The sequence below is a fragment of the Stigmatopora nigra genome, chromosome 8 (assembly GCF_051989575.1).
Source record: "Stigmatopora nigra isolate UIUO_SnigA chromosome 8, RoL_Snig_1.1, whole genome shotgun sequence".
Taxonomy (NCBI): Eukaryota; Metazoa; Chordata; class Actinopteri; order Syngnathiformes; family Syngnathidae; genus Stigmatopora; species Stigmatopora nigra.
In genome coordinates this window covers 14,564,704-14,584,703 of record NC_135515.1, presented here as the reverse complement: position 1 = coordinate 14,584,703, position 20,000 = coordinate 14,564,704, and the positions used below count along the sequence as shown (strand labels likewise).

Below are 20,000 nucleotides of genomic sequence, written 5' to 3'. Positions count from 1 at the left end.
ATGAGATGGCGCTCAATTGTTCTTTTATGGCAATTAAGCCTTGTTCAGTATAATTTACAAGTTTTAGGACATTCTAATGGATGTAGTTTATTCGATCAACATTTACATTTGGCATTACCCAAAGAAAAATGAACTCTCATCCTGCTGCGATCTGAGTAGTCAACTCATACTCATCTGGTACGCCTCTGGGTATCCAAATTGCATCTATGTTTGTCAGATCGCCATTCTTCCATGAGGCGCGTCACCGTCACGAAAGTTCAGATGAGTCCCCAAGGTTTTCAGCCGCCAATTGAATATCCTCAACTTTAGAAGGAAAAATAGACACTGGTAAAAGCAATGATACTAATGCACATCGTCCAGTAGAATTTTTGCATGAATCAAACAATTTTGTTCCGCCATTATACCACCAAACATTGCTCCAAGGAATCAGTGGGGCCACTTGTTCAATGATAATGGAACACCATGTTAGATGTAGCATCCCCTAATTCAGACTTGTTCCTGTAAGGTTAAAACAAGTAATTTTAGGAAAACCAACGTCAGTAGAAAATATCTGTTTGTCTTTCACTTCTTTTGGAACAGGATCGATTGGATCCCATTTTTACATGCAGTCCTCGGGTCTTGCTTTGTCATTACTTCCAATACACATTCAGATGTTATCCTTTCCGGAGACGCATGCAAAAGAGGTATCGACCCCATACATGTTATGCAATTAAAATTGACAGTTTTGGCTGCACCTTTCATTAACAATAACCAGTTATTTCCTGTTTCTGAAATGGCTTTTACAGCCAAAAACTTTATAATCCTTAGTTGTTTTGGATTTCCGTTTAACAACAGAAATGTCTGTTTTCCCAACCTATTAAATTCTATCACACAGACTCATCGCTTCAATAGATTTAGTTATTATGGTGGAAACACACAGGTAGATAGTAAAGTAACCCATACACTCAGTAAATTTCACACATTGATCCGTTGCATAATTTGTGAGATTGGAGATCAATTTGTATCCCTATCACTGTATGAGCCATATTTATCAATTCTCTAATTTCATCTGCACAAATTGAAGTATTCCAAGATTTCCAATCTGTTTCAAATCCAGACTTGAGCAGTCTCTGCCTAGAACAGTAAAATACCACACAATCTCTACCATAATCTAATACTTTTGTTGCATTTATAGGAGAGCAGTAGAAGTTTCCAATTTCACACTTTCCCAAGGGATAGTAAATTAAGTATTATCTTTGTGCTATTTTCACAGCTGTCGGTGTGTTAAATGCACTTGGTAAGGACATTCCCACTTGGGATCGTGCCAGTGTTTCTTTTTTTATACTTAAGATGAACACCCAGTCACCTGGCTCCACCGCTGGTTGGTCTGGTTCCTGTTGAGAAACACATTCTCCTTCTGGTAACTAAAGTTAACACATTTTCTCGAATGATTTTCCTCATGTAATATGGAAAATTTGCTTCATTATCCAATTGCCATTGTGTAGTGAGTAAATAATAGTAGCTTCTTGTATGGTCTCCCAAACATAATGTCATTAGGTGTCAACCCAGTTGTACTCTACTATTATATTAATATGTAATTTCACTAGATCAATGCATTCTGTCCAATGCCTTTCGGTTTCTTGTATACATTTATTTAGTCTATTCTTTATTGTTCCCTTCATCCGTTCAACTAATCCTGCTAATTGAGGATGATGGAACCATGATTTTGTAAGGACACTTGAAACAAATGTGATTTTTTTTCAATTCTATTGTTCAAAAAATGAGTTCCATTATTGCTCTTCATGGTTTCTGGAATAACATACCTTGGAATAATGTCTTTAAACAATGCTTTGGGTATGGTTAATGTATATGGTTGCTTTGCAGGAAATATTTCAACATAGCTTGAAAAAGCAACTATGATAACCAAAGTATATATTTTTCCCCTCACCTGTATTTAATTGAAAACAATCCCTATGGATTGTTTGAAATGGATATGTTGAATTAAGGAATTTACCACGCTTCAACTGTAAATTGCCTCAAGTATTATGTCAAGCACAGGTCAAATTAGCTCTGCAAAAATGTGTTGAATACAGATTAAATCGATAAATTGTTATCACATTAAGTTGTCATTTTGGTGTATCTGTGCGTCGGTGTCTTTCTCGTGTATGCTGTCTTGTCTCCCCTTCCTTATGTGACCAGCTGTTTTGAGTTTAATTAATTATGCCTTTTGTGTATATAAGTAAAGTGTTTGGTGACATATGGCGTGGGAGTATTGCTACCATTACCTGGTATGTCCCGTCCAATAAATTGTGTTTTTTTGTGCATTCTGTCGGTTTGCGTTATTCACCTGTTTATTTTGTCACTGTGCCATAGAGCTTTCGTTACTAAAAAACACAAAGTTTTGCACCAGACATTTTTTGCCGCCTTTTTCCCCTGCATCCCGGGTTCAACTCCGCCGCGTAGCCAACCCTAAAACATAACAGAATACTCCCACCACTAAACGAACAAAGTGATACACAAAAAAACTACGAACCCAATAATCCGTGCCCCATGTTATCTCTTTGATTTTTCACAGCCTTCCCCCTACTTTGGGGAGGAGGCGGCATGCCGATGCCCATTTGAATCGTGACAGGATGATGACGGCCATTACGTGACATGAGTGATTACGAAGGCCATTTAGAGACGGGGCATGATGACAGCGGCCAATTTTGGGACAGAGCACGTTGACGACACGTTGAGGCGTGGCAAGGTGACTTCGTGCCCATTTAAACCTGGCATGAAAATCTGCTAAATTTTGGAGGCGAGGGAAGAGGAGGATCGCTTCTTGCAAGTACCCGCTCCAACTAACCATACCTGCATGGCCACACTGGCGCCTTGCTCCTGCGTGCCGAGGTCGACGCCTCGCCCCCGCAGGCCAGCGCCTCGCTCCTGCGGGCAAGGCGCCTCACTCCTGCGGGCCGAAGCCACCGCGCAGAAGCGTCGGAGCCTCACGCCCTGCATCGGCACGCCGGTTTCGGAGCCTCACGCCCTTCACCTTCGCGCCTCAAGCCAGAGGCCCGCGCCTTCGCGCCTCATGCCGGTGCCCCGCGCTTTTGCGCCGACGCCAATGAGTCATGTTTTTTTTGCCTTTTGTCTGTGTTCATTATTCACCTGTTTATTTTGTCTCTTTTATTATACAGCTGCTGTAATTAAAAAGCCTAAGTTCGTCAGGAGTGGCTCGGTTGCCCCTCCTGGTGTGATGTCATTATTGTTTTCTGCTGTGTGCAATTATTTGATTATCTTTTCCTGGGCTACTGAAGGATTAAGGGTTGTGTTGATCGTCGTCGGATCGACTGGTTTGTTCCTCATTGTCATGCTTACGTCACTTTACGCCACGCCACGCTGCATTGTGGGATATCATGATTCATTTCTGTAGTAGTTAGTTGTTTCAAGCCCAAGTTGTTTTTGTACATTGTTGCCAGTTAATTAAACCAAGGAATCAAATACAACGGAACGGCCTCCCTTTTCCTTTGGCGTCTTCACATCTGGGTCAACTTACTCCCGGTCGCGCCGCGCTATGTGACGCGACCATAACAGATCAATCCGACCAGCATGGACCCAGCGGGAAGCCACCCACGCTCGCGCCGACGCGCTCTTCATTGCAGCAGAGGAGTCTCAGCTGGTAGGAGAGTTAGATCCGCATTTCACTCCTACGCCCCCCACCGCTCTGCCCATCTCACTGGGAAGCCTACACAGTTAAATTATGATGCCCAGGTGCGTACAACCACCATAAATCGCCCAAGTTATCTGATGCCTAGAACCAGCAAATTTGGTTCACAATGGAGGGAGCCTGAAGAGGACGACGGTGGGGAAATTGATTTCTTTGCCGGAGTTTCTGACTCGGACAGTGATTTTTTCGACCAATTCGGGCCCTGAGACGCTCCACCGGAGGGGGAGCACCCCTACCTTTTCCCCGACAATTCCTACTCCGAATACGCCGACCAGCGTTTGCATAGTGGGCTGGCCACCTATTATAGGCCACCACGTGATGGCGGGGGTGCCGTGCAATCCTTCCGGATGAGGCGCCAAGCGCCACGCCGTAGAGTGAAGCGGAAGTAGTGCCTGGACACTCGAACTCCCGTCCAGGCTCCTTGCCCGACCTTGTCCGTCCAAGCTCCTCGCCCGACCTCGCCCGTCCAAGCTACTCGCCCGACCTCGTCCATCCAAGCTCCTCGCCCGACCTCGCCCTTCCAAGTTACTCGGCCGACTACGCCCTTCCAAGTGCTCCAAGTTACTCGGCCGACTTTGCCGTTCCATGTGCCCCAAGATACTCGGCCGACCTTGCCGTTTCAGTTGCCCCAAGAGACTAGGCTGACCTCGCCGTTCCAGTTGCCCCAAGAGACTATATATATATATATATATATATATGTATATATATATATATATATATATATATATATATATATATATATATATATATATATATATATATATATATGTATATATATATATATATATATATATATATATATATATATATATATATATATATATATATATATATATATATATATATATATATATATATATATATATATATATGTATATATGTATATATATATATATATATATATATATATATAGGTATATATATATATATATATATAGGTATATATATATATATATATATATATATATATATATATATATATATATATATATATATATATATATATATATATATATATATATATATATATATATATATATATAGGTATATATATATATATATATATATATATATATATATATATATATATATATATATATATATATATATATATATATATATATATATATATATATATATATATATATATATATATATATATATATATATATAGGTATATGTATATATATATATATATATATATATATATATATATATATATATATATATATATATATATATATATATATATATATATATATATATATATAAAAATATATATATATATATATAGGTATATATATATATATATATATATATATATATATATATATATATATATATATATATATATATATATATATATATATATATATATATATATATATATATATATATATATGTATATATATATATATATATATATATATATATATATATATATATATATATATATATATATATATATATATATATATATATATATATATATATATATATATATATATATATGTATATATGTATATATATATATATATATATATATATATAGGTATATATATATATATATATATATATATAGGTATATATATATATATATATATATATATATATATATATATATATATATATATATATATATATATATATATATATATATATATATATATATATATATATATATAGGTATATATATATATATATATATATATATATATATATATATATATATATATATATATATATATATATATATATATATATATATATATATATATATATATATATATATATATATATATATATATATATATATATATATATATATATATATATATAGGTATATGTATATATATATAATATATATATATATATATATATATATATATATATATATATATATATATATATATATATATATATATATATATAAAAATATATATATATATATATAGGTATATATATATATATATATATATATATATATATATATATATATATATATATATATATATATATATATATATATATATATATATATATATATATATATATATATATATATATATATATATATATATATATATATATATATATATATATATATATATATAGGTATATATATATATAGGTATATATATATATATATATATATATATATATATATATAGGTATATATATATATATATATATATATATATATATATATATATATATATATATATATATATATATATATATATAGGTATATATATATATATATATATATATATATATATATATATATATATATATATATATATATATATATATATATATATATATATATATATATATATATATATATATATATATATATATATATATATATATATATATATATATATATATATATATATATATATATATGTATATATATATATATATAGGTATATATATATATATATATATATATATATATATATATATATATATATATATATATATATATATATATATATATATATATATATATATATATATATATATATATATATATATATATATATATATATATATATATATATATATATATATATATATATATATATATATATATATATATATATATATATATATATATATATATATATATATATATATATATATATATATATATACCTATATATATATATATATATATATATATATATATATATATATATATATATATATATATATATATATATATATATATATATACCTATATATATATATATATATACCTACAATTTTATTTTATATTTTTTGAGGATCGTGGTGTCATATTTTGCATAGGTTGTGGTTGCGTAGAGCGTAGTTGGATCCAAACGTGGGCAAGCAAGTAAGGACAGGGAATAGAGTGGGCTGAACAAACTTTAATAAAATGTGACAAGGTTCTCAAAAAATAACAAAGACTGGAATCAATAATAAAACCAAACCTGGCAGGGAGGAGGTGGGAAAATGAGGATCAGGCGACAAAGGGCATATCAATGCAGACAATTTTAGCTCGTTTGTTGTCAAATATATGACTCTACAATTGAAGATTTTAGTAAATGAAAAACATCAGACGGCATCTGCAACTTTTTGTTAAGTCCAGGTTGGACTTTTACTTCATTGCAAGGACTCGGTAAAACACAATGCTTTATTTGAACGTATGCATCGATCGAGGTTCAATCAAGAGTGCATTACTTTTTTCATGCAGAAATAATATTGTGTTACTAATCGATGCGGTTTGAAAATGAGAAACACCCACTTTTATCCCCTGTTATACATGTCCGGCCTTTTATGTCAGCCCAATACCCCCCCCCCCCCCTTCCTTCTCAAGAACATGTACGTGCATGCCTCGGTCAGCCAAAGGACAGACAGTTTCGAGGGCACAACAAAAGACAGGAAGCTCCAGTACCAATATATGCCTGCATGTCATGAAATTCATCTCCAGTGTCGAACTCGCCCTCACCTCTTTTTTTCTATACATTAAAATGATCAGGAATTTTACAAAAGATGCAAATTTCCAAGGATTATGTAATCCATCTCCAGAAGTCATGCATCATCCACAACAAAAGGTCCACTTCCTGATCCCCGTCATATTTCATGGACAACGGCAGAATATCAAACCTGCAGGGGCCCAGGAAGTCATAGAGCCGTCCCCCACTTCCTGATCAGGTGCCATAAATCATACATAACAATAGAATATAACACCTCATCCCCTGGAAGTCATAAAACCCCTCCACTACGGACTGAATAGGTGCCAAAATTTATACATAACAATAGAATAGAATACAGTACTACCTTGAATTTCACAGACAATGGCGAGCAGACACGGCCACAAAAATATATTTTTTTTTTAAACAGAAAAATAGGATAACTCTGGTTATTATAACTACCAAACTATGGTATTTTCACACCTATAAAGCACACCGCCCTAAATGGCGCAGTTTTGGGCGCGAGTGTATTTTCAGTTTTTTGTCAATACAAAGGGCATTTCGTTTTAAAGGATGCGCTGCTATGGTTGTGCTAGCATGACAACTAGCATGGATGATAGTGTATATTTAAAAAAAAAGGCAACAAGAGCAAAATCAAGTTTGATTTTGTTTTATTGACGTAATGTATATTTGTGAAAATCTAAGTCAAAGTATTCAAACATCTACAAATCTCTCAAAGTCCTCATCTTCTGTACATAGAGTTGGCCAAGAATGCTGTGTTCCATAACATTGTTAGGGTCAACGTGTTTTTGTGGTAAATCCAGCTTAGAAGAAATTCAAACAACAGTGCTCGCCGTCACTTTTGCCCAGGCATCGACAATCCATTTGTCACATAGCTTTTGCGACGCTGCCTGCCTATCTTTGTATGGAATCTCTGTTGGTGGGCATCTGACATTCATCACTCCCAAGCCATTTGCGAACCTGTTCTTCCTTGCTGATAAATTATGTTCAATCCATGGTTTCAGTCCATTTTCCAAGCATTGACGCCCACATTCTGTTGACATTCATATCAGGCATTTTAATCTGTATAGTGTTGAGTGAAAGTAAGTTCATGGTTCACTCGCGTATTCGTCCAATGGTCCAAGTGGTCAATAATGGAGAGCTGGAAATGTGATAGACCCAAGTTTAATGAACCCAGTGCTGAGTCACATCAATTGAATATAAACAATGGCATTAAATTTGCGTTAAAATTCCTGAGTAATGGAAGACAGAACTTGTATAAGGAGGAAGATTGATGGTGCATCTTCATTGGATTTGATTGGAATTTTTATTTCACCCCGTAATCGGGAAATTTCAAGTAAAAGGCAAAGTATATGGAAAGCTTTAAGAAACATTAAACTGCTATCAAAAAAAAGAAAAGCACAAGAAACACAAAGCAAGCAAGTGCGGACGTTGCCACATGGACGGCCCCATCTTGGTTGCAGTATCAAAAACAGATGCAGACACAGGAAAAAGACACTGTAGAGTTAAATACAGCTGGAACCAAACACACTGGAACTTCTGCAGACTGAGGCCGTTGCTCTTTCTGCTGCGTATTGTTCACAGCAGATCCCATAAGTATGAGAGCGGGTGTATGGCTGAATGGTTGCAAAAAAAGAACTAACAGAGAGAAACCAAGCTAATAGAACAAAGAAAGTTGTAAAAATATTAAAGTAAAAAGAATATAGTACAAAGTAAATTAAACATGAATGTACAGTGGTACCTCGACATACGAGCACCCCGACATACGAGCATTTGAAGATACAAGTAAAATTTCGAGCAAATGATTATCTCTAGATATGAGAAAAATTTTGAGATACGAGAAAGTCAGGTGGCTAAGACATGAGAGGCTGTTTATCAATGTATCACACTGTCTGTTTTGCCGCATCTCTTTTGTGTGTAACAGATATCTACGAGCACTGGGTGGAGCGTTGGATTTACGAGGAGTATTATATTACTTCTTGTTGGCTGCTCATGAGCTCATATTTTCCAAGATAGCGCCGTTCAAGCGAGAGCCGGTGGGAGTAGCTCTGTACACTCTTATGTTTTTCATGTTTTACAGCCCTTTTATCTTTTTTAAAATTACATTTTAATATTTCTTAATACATCTCTTTTTACGTAACTTTGTACTTTATAATTTTTACTTAATGTTTTTAAAAACTTTCGTTGTTCTGTTAGCCTGGCTTCTTTCGGCTACTTCTTTTTTGGAACCAACCAGCCATGCCTTCACTGTCACACATATGGGACTAGCTGTTAGAAAAATATTCATTCGACAAGTGTTGCAAGAACATGGCGCTGAACAGGACTCCATTGTTAGAGCTCTCACTCTTCACTTTGCAGTTCGGTAATAAACCTATTTCCTATTTAAATTGATTTCACTTTTTCTTAACCTGCTCTTGAAGTTGTATTTTCAGATCTATCACCAACAATAAGCCATGTGTCACTAGGGATCTGGTCCAGAGCTGGACACTCTGCAGTTCGCCTATCGTCCAGGAAGTACGGTGAGAATGTTTTCTGACCTCCCCAGTGCGTTCAACACCATTCAGCCGGTCCTACTGAGAGGGAAACTGCAAGAGGCTGGAGTAAGGAATAACCTAGCCGCATGGATCATAGACTTCCTCACTGACAGAGAACAATATGTGAGACTCCAGGACTGTCCATCTCATGTGGTAGCTTGCAGCACGGGGGCCCCACTAGGCACAGTGCTCTCCCCACTTCTATTCTCCCTCCACACATCAGACTTCAAACATAATACAGACTCCTCCAGAAGTTCTCTGATGACACCGCTATTGTTGGACGAGTGACAGACGGGAACGACCTGGTGTATGGGGGAGTAATCACAGCCTTTGTTGACTGGTGTAGGCAAAACCACCTTTACATCAACATCAGTAAGACAAAGGAAATGGTCATCGACTTTCGGAGGAATCCTCAACAGACTATTCAGGTGAAAATCCAGGGTAGGGACATTGAAATCGTGGAGAACTTGAAGTACCTGGGTGTTCATCTCAAAAACAAACTAGACTGGTTGACAAACATATGCCCTGTACACATGGGGGCAGAGCCGCCTCTACCTACTGATTAGTCTACGGTCCTTTGGAGTGTGCCAGACACTGCTGCAGACTTTCTACGACACTGTGGTGGCATCTACAGTGTTTTATGCCGCTGCCTGTTGGGGAAGTGGGAGCACGGAGAGGGACAGGAACAGGCTGAATAAGCTGGTCACATCCCAGCCAGGTAAATTCTAAAATATTGCAAATAATTCTAGCTCCCCCTGTTTGCAAAGATTCATATTTTAAGCCTGGCTATATAACTGTGCCTTTGCAGCAATTAAACCACATAACTTCAAAATGCATACTAATCGAGGACTCTAAATTCATTCAATAATATGCATCACGTTACACATTAAACTAGTTGTTTGCAATATAAATACCCGACTCTAGTTTCTTTTTGGACAAATTTAACTTTACATTTCTTTGTAGTTTGTTTATCATCTACTAGAAACCTTTCACAATCAATGTTTTTGCTATAGTTAAAAATAAAAATCATTTTTAAATTTCTATCAATTATTTACTCCAACGTAAAAAGATGAAAACAATTACTCATCTCAGAAGGGGATGAGTCGGTGTTAGGTCTCAAAATACAACTTCAGGAGCAGGTCAAGAAAGAGTGAGATCAATTTAAATAGAAAATAGGTTTATTACAAGACTGCACAGTGGACAGTGAGAGTCCCTACAATGGGGTCCTGTTCAACCCGATGTTCCTGCAACTCTAGTCGAAATGACCAGTGAGTGTGTCCTAAATGCAGGCAAAACTGACAGTTGTCACTGAGACTTTGGACAGATACGTTTCAGTCATTTGCAGGGCAAAAGGTAATTGATCAGTGTCGGACAGTTGAGTATTTGTGCTGACATGTCAACCCAATCACAAGACTAGGATTAGTATTTCATTATTAGCAAACAGATAGTTAATCGCATCCACTTGCATGACAGTCGCTCATGCTGACTGACTGGGGCGATGAACGGTGGCACTTTAACTTTCAAAATAAATTTCTATTTGTAGATGTGTGGCACGCAAATCTAATGCATTGATCACCTCGTTCCTTCTGGAACGAATATTGCTGATAGGGCAGCAAAAGGGGATGGTGGTTTACACCTGTGATGAAAATTATTGGGCCACTGATGTATGGGTAAACGACCCAAATTAAAAGACTGGTGGTTGGCGCATCAACATTACGGTTCAAACATCTACTAATGAATGCGGGATGGATCCAGACCTTCCAGTGTGATTATTCCTGGCGTCCTCGAGAATTTGTGGGTTTTCTCCGGGTACTCCAGTTTACTCCCACAAAATGAAATTATGGATGCTAGACTCTAAATTCCTCTGATTGTGAGTGTGAGCGTGAATGATGGTTTGTCTTTTTGTGTTTTTTGATTGGCAGGCCACCAAGATATAATCTATCAATAAAATATCAAGGTGGAAAAAAATGGGAATTTGGAATTGACTTCTGAAATCGCCAATAGACCTTGGGGATGGCATGACAGATTGGTAAAAAAACAAAACAAATTGGGACCTCATCTTACCTACCTTGAGTCAAGGGAAGTCCTATGATCGACAAGGGGGGTGGTAGCCTTGCAACAACGCCACTACAAAGCTTATGGTTTTAATCTAAATGCAGAGCACGTTTGATTTGTGCTAGGCATAACCTCAATGGGGCTGCATGGCCAAAATGCGGGCAATTCTCAAAAGCTACATATCCATTTCAAAAGATACATATGGATTATATTGAATTAAATAAAATCATTCCACGATTTGGAATTTGAGAAACTATCTATAGTGATAATGGCACCCATTTTGTTAATAGAATAATTGAAGGAATTGGCGCTAGGTTTCATATTTCGTTGCGAAATTATTGCGCCTACCATCCACAATTGGTGGGCCTTGTCGAACGAATAGATGGAAATATAAAGTAGTTAGATGCATGGAAGAAACAAAAAGGCCATGGACATAATGTATTGGTTTAGTAAAATTATATTGTTATATATATTTAGTATAATGTATTAATTTAGTAAAATTATATATTATATTAACGTCACAACTTCAAATGGATTAACCCCATATGAAGTCCTGTTTGGTAGACCTTACAAATTGCCATTATTTACTACACAATGGGAATTGGATAATGAGGCAAATCTAGCAGACTACGTGAGGAAATCTTTAGGAAAACGCACCAAATTTAAGCTATCAGAGGGAGATTTTGCTTCTCAAGAGGAAACGGACGAACTGACGGAGATTCCTGGAGACTGGGTGCTGATACGCAGCCTGAAAAAGAAACATTGGAGCAATGCAAAGTGGGAGGGTTCATATCAATGGACCCTCCCCTGTCAATGTCAATACCACAAAGACTAAAGAAATAATCCTGGACTTTCGCGAGCACAGCACAGACCTGACCCCACTCCTCATAAACGTATGTGTAGACAGGGTCCAGTCCTTCAAATTTTTGGGAGTCCATGTCACGGATAGGCTCTCCTGGTCTACAAACACCACAGTGGTAGTAAAGAAGGCCCAGAAACGACTCCACTTTCTCAGGGTAGTGAGGAGGAAAAAATTGGACACCAAGCTTCTGGCAACCTTCTACAGAGCCACTGTGGAGAGCATCCTGGCATACTGCATTACAGTGTGGTATGCTGGAAGCACGGCAGCAGACAAAAAAGCAATGCAGAGGGTGATTAACACTGCCCAGAAGACCGTTGGCTGCTCTCTGCCATCACTGGAAGACATTGCCAACCCCCGGTACCTCAGCAGAGCCGGGATCGTTGTTGGGGACCCATACCATCCTGGACACGGCCTGTTCCAGTTGCTTCTATCTGGCAGACGCTACAGGTCCTACAAAGCACGGACAAACAGGCTCAAGGACAGCTTTTTCCCAACAGCCTTCAGGACTCTGAACCTGCAGTAACACGAGACGAGGCGACAACATAAGTCCTTTCTATGAAATAAATTTGCAGTGAGGTAACAGGAAGGTTGTTTGGCATGCATCTGCCTTCTACGGGCTGACTGAGGGAGGGTAAGTAAGAAGACTGTGAGAGGTTATTTTGTTGGCATCGGTGAGGCAACTTGCCGTCGCCGGATTGATGGCGCTCAAGGAGGCGGAGAGCTAACAAGTACGAATATGTCATTGATGGGTCTTGCCTGGGAAGACGAACTTGTGAAGAAGCACTATCCAATTTCGTCATACGCATTGCTGGGTATGATGACTACTAGGCTTTTTGTCAAGTCAATGATGACGACAATGCCTAATTCTGATTTTCATTTTTTTTTCAAAGTAGCTGAGAGGGGGACACGGATGCACCTTCCTCACAGTAGGAAGGTTGTCGTTCAAGAGGAAAACTCCCTAAACAAAGACAAAAAGTCATGTTGAAAACAATTATTGCTTTTGGGGCAATGAGATTAATGATGATCGTGATTCTAGTCCTCTCATTGTAGGGTTGTTTTCTCCAGTTGGAGAGAAAGGCGTAGGTGTTTCAATTGAGGATACACCTTCTTACGGGAGCGTAAAGCGAGCCACATTTACGTTTGATTAACATTACTTACTAAATCAAATTTCCAGACATGCATTTGAAATTGAAAAATAGATTTGGTCTCGGTAACATCCCTGTTGCCATACAAGGGATCGACCTATGGTGGGAAATATGTGTGGTACATAACAGCCCAAAATGGAGATTGGGAAAGCCTTGTTGCAGAAATTGGTCAAGATTGTAAAGCTTGGACTGACATATTAAGTTGTGAAATTTATTTCTGAAACAGGGATTTCCCAAACGGGGGATAATTGGGTGCTGTTAATGGAGTGTAAAGAAGAGGCACAAGCACTATGTGGAGCTACTTTTGTAAAAGGGTGGTCTCAGTTGAAACATTGAGGGGACGGGTAAGATAAGCTTTTTGACTTAATAAAATGCGGGAAACACCTCGATATTGATTGGAAAGATTATTGCTCAGCAAGCAATACCATAAAACTATAGGGAACTCTTTTATATTGGTTTTGACGTCTCCAAATGCGAAAGGTGAAAGTGTTACAATTGAGACTAAACCATCTTACAAAGGGTTAAAACAAACTACCAGACAAGGGAAAATACGATCGGATATGACAACTCCCTCAATCACCATTCTTTGGGGAAAGTGTTTTAACAACTGAAAAACGTGTCCTACTTGTACAGAAAACTATTGAAACAGTGTCTATCCTGTTACGCAGTAAATGGCAATTCAATTTTTCCACAGTTTAATCCTTTTACCTGTTTGAACCTTACAGGGCATGGTCTGAAGCTGGGGGCGATAAATGAGACGTGGTGTGCCGGCATTTTAAAACAAACTGCACCCCTGATACCACGTTCTGACCTATGGTGGTGGTGTGGTGGAGATAAATTATACGACTCCTGCCGAAACGCAGTGGGACTATGTGCTTTGGTCTCACTGCTCTTACCATTGTCTTTTTTTCTATCTACAGTGGAGGAGATACAATTGGCTGTTCCGAAATCTGGTATGATGGAATGTCCCTCCCGACGGGGTCGAGCGGCATGGAGGGAGGGTGATCCAACATACATTGATGAGATTGACATACCCCGGGGCGTACCAGATGAGTATGAGGTGGCTAATAAGATCGCATCAGGATGGAGTCTATTTTTCTTCTAATCAACCCAAACAAAAATGTGGACAGGATGAATTACCTTTTTAACCCCCCCCCCCCTGTATACAGTACACCATATAGAATACGGGTAGAGAGAGTGCAATTCATGTTATAACAAAAACACTGTAAAATATGTTCTCTCAATGTAATATTTACATTTTTTTTAATTTAAAAAAAAATCTGCGAAGCTCTGAGTCCGCGGTATCTGAAACGCGAAGTAGCGAGGGAACACTGTACTGCAATTACCCCTACAAATTCTAAATTACACAAATTATATCCTCTACTTATGAAACGTACCGGGGAGAGCAGTGAAGTCCAGGAGTATGGTATTTCCGAGGACGAATTGGGCGAAAATGATTATGTTCTTTCTTTTTCAGACCAGCCATACGAGTAGGGAGTAGGCGGGTAAAATTGAAGCAGTCAACCGACATTCCGTTTTGTATTTGCCATAAAATAATTAATAACGTACATATTATAAAAACAGCGGAATTTTGGGTTATCTCTGTAATACTATTATATTATATATATATATATATATATATATATATATATATATATATATATATATATATATATATATATATATATATTTATATATATATTTATATATATATATATATATATATATATATATATATATATATATATATATATATATATATATATATATATATATATATATATATATATATATACACATACATATATAAATACATATATATATATATACACATACATATATAAATACATATATATCTTCCCGTAGGCCAGACGCATGTAGCTCTTATACATGTTTGCAGTGTTTACCATATCAGCTTATCCGAATGGTTAAGGTTGATCGAAGGTCTGGCAGGCAATCATTAAAATATCAACCTTGATACTTGCGTAATGTGAATCACATACTATTATTAGACCCAAAGACTTGGTCAAAACTAGACCACTACGGCTACAATTCCTGCTTGTATTGCTAACATGACTTCCTTTTTTAATTTTACACGTGCAGACAACAACCTTTTGGAATGTGCAATCCAACAGACGATCCTTTCAATTCATACAGTATTTCAGAAATACCACATACAATAACTTTTCTTATGATTTTGCTTTCAAAGTAAGACATTTGGACTCTATTAAAAACATGAATATAGAGGTGATTATAGTGAATCCGCAGGCATTTATATGAGAGAAATTGCAAAATTCCACAATTTTAAGGCAATATTAAGGGTACGACTCATACACGCAAGCGGTCAATATGCGAGAAAATATGGCACTTATTACATGGACTGCTTATTTATTTATAATGTATTACCTATTTATCGATTATTCATTTATTTGTCATTGTTATTACTTTTCTGTTTGTTTATTGTTGTTTATGTGCACTTTGTGGTGAGGCTTTAAATCTCATTTTACTTGTATAATGACAATAAAAGCATTCGATTCATTTTTAACTCTCGTGTTCGATTTCCCAAGCCAGTTAATATTTTAATTTCCAAACAAGACAACTTGTGATGATCTGGTGATCTGCCTCCCACTGGCTGAATGAAGGTAAGTGAGAGACAGTGATAGGTAAGTGATCCGCTCGTAAGGTAAGTGATACGATGTATCCATCACGGCAGAAAGCCAAATTACGAGTCTGAAATTATCACTTATTTGGGTCTTTTGCCGGGAAAACACACCTTATGGAGAAGCACTATCAATTTCGTCATACACAGTTTCTGGGTGTTACGGCTGGCAGCCTGGACACACACTATGTAGGAGGTGTGTGCTTTCTTTTCTTTACAGGTATCTGCAGCTGTGGCTCCACCCTTGTGACAGAGCCCTGCCCAGGCCAACACAGCTGTAATTAATTCCCCAATCATCCCTCCTGCCCTTATTTAAACCCTTTTCAGTTGTCAGTTCGCCCCTTGCCTTTGCCCTTGTCCTTGATGCATTGCTGAGTTGCAGGCTTGTGAGTATGTTACTCCCTGTTATATTTTGTATGTGTTGTTAATGATTTTTGGGTTGCATAGGGGGACTTGAGATAAGTTTAGACACCCCGGGGGATACATATAGTTTGTGCATTTAGACACAGTTATTCCCCTGTCTAGATTTTATTACATCAGTTTAGACAGTGGCACCCTACGGTCTTATTTCCTGTATTTTGTGGGTGTTCATTTGAACACTTGTTTGGGAGGGGGTTTTACCGTGTTTATTTGAGGGTGCCACTTTAATATCTCGTGCTTCCCCTATGTTATCCCGTAGTCTGTTTTATTGACTTTATTGTAAATAAAAATAACTGAAGGCTACTTGCAGTGTTTGTCCGACCTCATCTTTACCAGAACCTGTCTGCTGTGATAGTTGCGACTCCCGGGTAGATAATACCCCAGGGGGAGTCGTAACACTGGGTATCATGACAATTAGGCTTTAGACAAGTCAATGATGATGAAAAAGCCTATGTCCGATTATTATTATTAATTTCTTCCGTCACATTCCCTATCTCTATGCATTAGGGGTAGTTATATTTTAAGACTGATGCATTCAAGGCTGTGTACATTAACCAATTCTATCTGTTTACATTTAAATTATTCTATAACATAGGGCTTGAAGCCGCTGCATGCTCTTGCCTTGCCATATTTGACACGGTATTGACACAAATAAACAATAGATTCAGCTACTATTGGTCAATCCATTTCAAAGTCACACGAAATAAAAATGCCAACGGAAGTTAAAAAAGTACCCATGTAAACCATATTCATTTCTGAAAAAAAAGTCACACCAACTTAAAGAATTGGCCCCTTCTTTTTGACCCTTACCATTACATAAGTCCTGTATTCCCTTGGAGTTTCTACACAAAATGCAAACGAATAAAGAAAACTGAAACACACACATGTGGTGTTGGGAAGGTGTCTGCTTTCTGGTAAGCCCACTGATTGGTCAGATTTACAGTATGCGCCAGATAACAGATGGTGTTGGCTTTGCAGGAGGGCGGCATGGCACCATTGCCGCAAACACATCATTGAAATGGCCTTGACTAACTAAGGACAAGTAACATCCTGATGCAGGATTCCCATTCCTGAAAAGTGTACACACAGCAACACAGCATTTTTATTGTCTGTTTTTTATGACGAATATAATTTTGATGAAAATGACCCCACCAAAAAGATCAGAAAAATTAGTTCTCTTGGAGGGCCGTCTCAGTAAAATGATTCGCTTTTAACTCGAATTTAAAAAGTTATTTCAGATCGCTAGAGCTAACAAGATCATTAAGTTTTTGTGCTATTAGTCTAAAAAGATTTCAGAAATAAAGATAAATGGACATTTTGAAACAGGCCTGTTATTGACTCTAAACACAGCACGCCATCATGCTGCCTCTTCATCTCTTGATTCACTTGTCAAGAATGCATGCATACATGGCCATCAGATGCAATATGCCGTATTGACACGCTGACCGCTTGGGATGATATGACAATAATAATGTGAAATCAACAAGAGAGATTAAACAAGTTTGGCTATGAATGAAGAGTCCCATATCGCATATGAATCATCGGCAGTAAAATTAAACACCCACATTGCATGCAAACATTGTTCCTGAAAGGCTCAACCAGCTGAAGAAATCAAGCTGGGCAATGCTCTTTAATTTGTTTTATTGAAAATGTGACCACCCAACACGTTATTAAAATTTCATGTATGCCCCAAACTAGCATAGCCAGTTTTGCTTTGTCAATAATTCTTTCTGAAACCAAATAATCTGGATTTAAACTGAAATAAACTGAAATAAACTGAAATAAATGGTTGTGTACCAATTTGAAAGACATTGACGTAAATATGGCTGTCCAGTTTAACAATCATGTTGATGGGTTAATGTACCGAAAATTTGCAGCAGGAGAAGAAAAAAAAAACATGGCTCCTGACTGCCAGAACCGGTACTGAAAGCTGTGAATCATCCCTTTACCCACCATGGAAAGTGTGAGTACCAATAGCAACAAAGTCATCTGTGATCTCAGGTTGCACTACAAAAGGATATATAGTTCCTGTACCATAGTTTCAATCCTTATTTTTTTACTCAGTTTCTACTTCAGTATGTGTCGCATGTGGCCTTGTGACTTTGTGTCAGAGCTAAAACAGTTTTTTAGAAAATATAAAATTTAAGATACACACCGGCAGTCGTACCTCTACCTACGAAATTACCTGGTTCCAGAACTTTGATTGTGAGTAAAAAAAATTGAAGTAGAGCAGTATATGTAATTTATCTAATTTGTTCCACGGCCGTCACACAACTACCAATTAAACCCTTAAAAATTGATCATTTTCATCGGCTCTAGTTAGGGAGCCATCGGGTGACGAAATAAGGTGCAACATTGATCTACAAAAACTTCACACACGTCAACTTGCTCTACCAAATGCATATATAGGCATCTTAGGCACCATTCAAAGAGGCTGCTTGTTGCAGTAGCTCCCTAAACCCTCAATCATATTCTGTATTTTTACGGCTTTATTGCAGTTATTTTATCCTTTATTTTTACGTTATATTGTCTCTTAAGACTTTACTTGTTACTTTACTTTATATATTCTATTCCATACTTTAATGCTTTAAAACGTTACTTTCAAGACTACTCCAAGATTCAAATTGTGCGAGAGGCGGTCTTTGTCTATTAAGTTGAAAAATGAAAATCAGACAAGGCATTGTTGTCATCATTGACTTGACAAAAAGCCTAGTAGTCATTATACCCTCAGCAGCGTATGACGAAATTGTATAGTGCTTCTCCACAAGTGTGTCTTCCCACGCAAGATACATTTATGAAAAATGAAAAAATGAAAATCAGACATAGGCATTGTCGTCATCATTGACTGACAAAAAGCCTAGTAGTCATCATACCCTCAGCGGTGTATGACGAATTGGTATAGTGCTTCTCCACAAGTTCGTCTTCCCAGGCAAGACACATTTATGACATTTATTTATGGCATATTCATACTTGTTAGCTCTCCGCCTTGCGCGCCATCAATCTGGCGACTGCAAGTTGCCTCACCGATGCCAACAAGAATAAGATGGATCACTTACCTCTCTCAGTCTTTATACTTACCCTCCCTCAGTCAGACTGTGTAAGGCAGATCCACACCAAACAAACTTCCTGTTACTTCATTGCGACCTAATTTCATAGAAGGGATTTGTGTTGTC

General features: G+C 36.7%; 1 protein-coding gene across 1 annotated transcript in view; it reads right to left on the bottom strand.

The window, feature by feature from the left end:
* LOC144200061 (uncharacterized) overlaps positions 1 to 20,000 on the bottom strand; it is a 54,261-nt gene that overhangs the window by 479 nt on the left and 33,782 nt on the right. Inside the window, exon 8 of the mRNA XM_077721946.1 lies at positions 2,833 to 2,973. Coding sequence (XP_077578072.1) covers positions 2,833 to 2,973 — 141 coding nt within the window. The remainder of the gene's footprint in view (positions 1 to 2,832; positions 2,974 to 20,000) is intronic.